Consider the following 5,098-nt stretch of genomic DNA (forward strand, 5'->3'; position numbering starts at 1 on the left):
ACAAGGAAATTGTTGATGATAGCACAGCTCTCTGGCCAGATTTATTTATCATGCTTTTTTTGGCGGGGTAACCTCATTTGTGTTATGCTACATGATGCCAAACTGGGCTACACCTGCATCGCAGTGGGCAACATAGAGAGGGGATTAGAACAGTGCCCCGGTTGTGTGAAGACTGATAGTTGGTGGCTGGGCTCTGATACAGGTCTGAAGCCTTCACTGTTCTTTATATCAGAAGATTATTGTTGTTTGTACTGGCTGACAGTTTTAACTTAAGGGAATTTGTGAAGTGTAAAAATGTCATTAACAGCTAATCTATAAATTTATTTGGTTTTAAATCAAAATGCTTTTGAAACCATAAACGTTCATTTTTAGGAGATAATAACTAGATGTTTTGAATATTTTGAGCATAAAACCTTAAAATATTTGTTATAGATGTGACAGCTGAGGCAGTAGGTGTAGCTATTGCTGCACCCCCATCAGAAGGGGAGGCAAATGCAGAGCTGTGTCGCTACCTCTCTAAGGTGCTAGAAGTGAAGAAGAGTGAAGTTATCCTAGAGAAGGTACTTACTTTTTTTTTTCTTTCGGTCTTGCCCTGCTCCAATTTAAATTCAAGATTTTGAAATTTACTCATTGAGTACAGGGAGCTGCTCTCCATTTTCAGTCCAAAAGGCACTTTAAATGTGTTTAGTTGAGTTAATGGAATGATTCATTGAGAACAAACCTAGTGTAGGAAGAACCACAGTTGATCTTGAGATCTTTGATCAGGATAGTTCTCATTGTGATATGTTTTCCAAATTTGTGTGGTTCATGTGTTCTGTGTTCTTCAAATATTCTCTTGTTTTCCTGTCAAATGAAGTTCACAAATTTTGTCCTCTGCAGAGAATGTACATTTTATTAACAACCTTTTGTTAATTTTTTGGAAGTAACTTCAGTAGTTGAGTGAAAATTTTCTGCCAATGAACTGTCACACATAAGCAAGAGCACATGTAAGCACTTGGATTATAGCTGGGGCTCAAGTGTTTCTTTGTATTAGAATTTACATGTCTTGACTTTGGCAAGTGGAAACTCTTTGTTTTGTTGATTGCACTGAATAAATAATTTGTTTTATTAATTCATTGTACTTAAATTCCATCTTTCCAGCCATGTTATTTTATGGTTTATGAACATAAGAGCACAATGAAAAATTGTGCTTTTTATTTTTGTCTGTTGATTTAATGTAATAGTTGTAGAGTCTGTTAAAGGATAGTGGTAAGTGGCAACGTGATTAATGAACTGAGTATTGATCAATGCTCAACTGTGTTGCCGAAAGGTAGGGATGTGAAGATTTGAGTCTTGTTTTTCCTGAATCATGGGCAACCTGCTTCATTTGTTTATCAGCATTTTACAGATAACACTGTTTTGCTACCTTAAAGGGATGTTCAGGTTTAACTAGATTATCCTCATAAGTGCTAAGCAGAGTTGAACATAAAAGGGGCCAGTCTTGTCTGACCTTCTTGACTGAGTTGTTCTGACGTACAGTGTCCAAATAATGTACATGCTAGTGTTTGTTTTTCACAAGCAACTGTCTGTTCTCAGTGAAGCATTGTGGTAAATATTGTATTTTACCTGTGGCTTAGATTTCCATCCTGATCTACTAGGTGTAAACAGCAAGTGATGTTTGGTACTGGTTGCTCTCTTACGTGCTACTTACTTTATTGTAAGTGCTAACGTTAACAAAACCAATCCAAATCGGGAAATTGGTGGGAAATGATGCAGTATAAAACTGAGGTTACCAAATTTCTATGCAAGGATCTTGATTTTCATCATCAGCTGGCTAGACTGCTTCAAAAATATATTTTTAATTTTTGATTTCATGCTATATTTCTGTAGACTTAAGGACTTCTTCCTCCTTCGGGATGTCCCTTGTGGGCTTTTCAAAATTTTTGCCAGGCTGCAGATTAACAAGCAACTTGTTTCTCATAGTTTACTGAATACTAGCAAAGTTTTGTCTTCAGGCAATAGGAAATGAGGTCACAGGTTTGCCATTCCTATGTAAAACAGCCTTTTTTTCAGTAATACAAAAACAACTCAGTGATATTTCAAGTAACTGCTGTATGAATCTGAATATCTTACAGTTTATATACAATGTGATTTATTTTTATTTAGTTGATATTATCAACCTGAGAACTCAGCTTAAGCGTAACTAATACTCTGTGGCGTTCAACTCTGAAGAAAGATCTGAAAGTACACGGTTATCAAATATACATATGTATACACCCACTTTTTAAAAACAAAAATGTAAGTTAGTTAGAGTCTTGCTTCTAGATGATACAAGTGGATTATGGAAACTTTACCATTCCTTGCTTTTCGTTCTAGCCTATAAAAAGAGCATCAATTCAGGGAATGCTCTGGGAGCTATATCCAATTTTTGAAAAAGAGTAGATAAGATAATTGTTTTCTACCTTTCAAATAACTGGAAAGGACATTGATGAACTGTCTGTTACTGCTGTTAATTCTGCATGCTCATACTTTAAGAATTATTTTAAAAGTACCTAATATATTGACATTACAGTGAGATTTTTTTGGAATGTGTATTTGGTGGTGATTCTCTGAAAGATGTTTTGGTTTTGGGGTTTTGTGTGTGTGTCTAAACCAGGGTGGTAAATCACGTGAAAAAGTGGTGAAGATCTTGGTATCGATGACACGAGAGGAGATTTTGGAAAAACTGAAAAAAGAAGCTTCCAGTTGACCTGAAACAAGAGCGGGAAATGGGACACTGCATCTTGGTAAATGGACTGACATTCTTTCTTATGTAAATCTAGTCCTGTTGAGAATGTGGGTAATGACGAGGGAAACATATTTCTCCCCCCTCCCTCCTTGTTAATATAGCTGCTGTATAGTTGAAGTTTCTGTGTAAGTTTGGTTAGAACAACTTGTCTTTACTGAGGCTCTGTATCTGCTTGTCACTACAGACTTTTTTCCCCTCTAGAGAGTTTCCTGTTGGTAAGATTTCTCCTCTTTCCTGATCCCTAAACAAATGGTTTAGAACACTTGTTTCTTAGTGAAACAAACATTGGTGAAAGGCTTGGAGTGACAGGTTTCAATGTGAAAAGTGGTACAAAAGGATTAGTCTGTCTAGATGGTAAAGACCCTAGAAGAATGTTCTCTTCAATACCTAGCAGCAGGTACTGGGTGCAGTTTTGCACTATGTGCACATATGTACATCTGAAATAAACATGTTTGAAGTCAATATACTGTTATTGATCACACAGGCAAGCTAAAAGCAGAATCACCTGTACAACTGAAACAAAACCAGACATTTGCAGTATGAAAATCTCACCCAGGACCTAGAAATTGCATATACAGTGTCCCTTTGTAATAGTCTGTAATTAGTTTCCTAAAAAGTAGAGATACAGTCATGTATCTTTGCCAAATGTATGTCAAGTGTAAGACTGTTTTTAATAAATGGGGCAAAAAGTATTATTGAACTTTGTTTTGTGTTTATACTTTTAACCAAAAAAAATTTGTTTCTTAGAAGTCACTTATTAGAATGTTATTTTTAAACAGGACTTTTTTGCAATCTTTCCTTCGTTTAAAAATGAGTAGTATTCCAACCCATAGAGAACTGAGCAAAGTCATTTGTAGAACAGAACAAGAAGCCTGAAACAAAAGGGGCAACTATACTCCAGTCTCGGGGCTAATGAGAAGAAGGCTTAATTTTTCTGTTTATCATGCTTCAGCAGTCAGAGTAAGATTTAACTAGTATTTCCTAAAAATGTATATGATACCGCATATGTCTCTGGTAGGAGTTTGCTTTTTCATCTGCATCACTGCTGATGTCTGGAATTGTCCTATCTTTATTATGGTTGTCGTATTTAAAAGTATATATATATACACACACGTAATGCTTAAAGTAAAAAACTCCAAACCTGTTCTGAAGGTTTACTTAAGGTTTGTCATACCTTCTCCTAGAAATCAATGTTATGAATGCATAAGTTACAGCTAAATTTCTTTATCAGCTTCATGCAGTGCAGACTTCATAGCTCATTATTTAGTTTTTCATGGACAAAAATATTTTGCTTTAAGAAATTCTTTCTGCTTTCTGTTATCCTAAATATTGCAAAAATTGTTTTTTAGAGTTGGTGCTTGTCAAGATGACAGCTCCTTCAAGGTGACTTATTTTAAAGATGTTATGAAAAGTGTTACTTTCTTGTTTGGACACTGTTTGGAGAACTAAGTCTCCATTGTGAATGGTGTTTGCTTAATAGTTTCCATCTGGGCTCCTTATTTGCTCAGGCTTTTGGTCAGCCATACATTGCCTAAGTTGCCTTTCCTTACTTATTCTTTTCAGTCTGTACAGGCTGGTTTTGTTTTACTGTTTGGTCAGCTTTGGTTCACAGCTCCTTGCCGTTTCATCTGTTCTTGCCCAGCAGAGGGGTACCATGTCTTGCGGAAAAATTAAGGCAAAGCAAACCAGAACTAAGTGTTCATGTTTTGGTTTGGTTTGGTTTTCTTATTTCCTAAACTCATTTTTACTGTGAGTAGAAAACAGTAATCCAAAACCTGAGGAAGCCTGCATTTATAAGTTATATTCTGAGTTGGCTGCTGCAACAGCCATTATAAAGATTTCTTTGGAAGCTAATACCGTATGTTACATTATATCTATTATATACTATATTGAAATAATGTATTACACTTTCCCATGACTTCAGACCCAGATTGAGGGAGGAGCTGGGTAGGCAGGTATAGTCTCTGAAGTACATTGGTCTTCAATGATGATTGCATACAACAATAGCCAATTTAATCTTTCAGTTCCCTCTCTGTCTTATCAACATGTTCTGCCTAGTCTTTGCTACCTTCTTCTTCAGAGGTTTCACCTTCCCCTTCCCCTTCTCCTTCAGCTGGCGTCCTGCATCTTTTCTTCCTAATCAGTGAAAGTAACTTGAAGACAAACAGGGTACCTTCAGTGCATTATGCTGTCACTTTTTTTGTAATGTGAGCCAGGCATATTGTCATATTCGTCACTTGTCAATCAGAAGACAAGTACCATTCAGCTAGGAAGTTTATTAGTCCTTGGGAAAACAACAACACTGCCCTACTCCTTGTTGCATTTCTGTTT

General features: G+C 36.2%; 1 protein-coding gene across 1 annotated transcript; it reads left to right on the plus strand.

Moving 5' to 3' along the window:
* Window positions 1-432: 432 nt before the first annotated feature.
* On the plus strand, window positions 433-2,728 carry LOC104155334 (chromosome unknown open reading frame, human C15orf40; the record flags this gene model as incomplete). The annotated part of the gene is made up of 2 exons (XM_009705405.1): window positions 433-560; window positions 2,636-2,728. Coding segments are annotated over 2 exons (221 nt in total), but the record flags the coding sequence as incomplete, so codon positions are not given.
* Window positions 2,729-5,098: the final 2,370 nt, after the last annotated feature.

The sequence above is a fragment of the Cariama cristata genome, unplaced genomic scaffold, assembly GCF_000690535.1.
Source record: "Cariama cristata isolate BGI_N322 unplaced genomic scaffold, ASM69053v1 scaffold38498, whole genome shotgun sequence".
In the NCBI taxonomy this organism is placed as follows: Eukaryota; Metazoa; Chordata; class Aves; order Cariamiformes; family Cariamidae; genus Cariama; species Cariama cristata.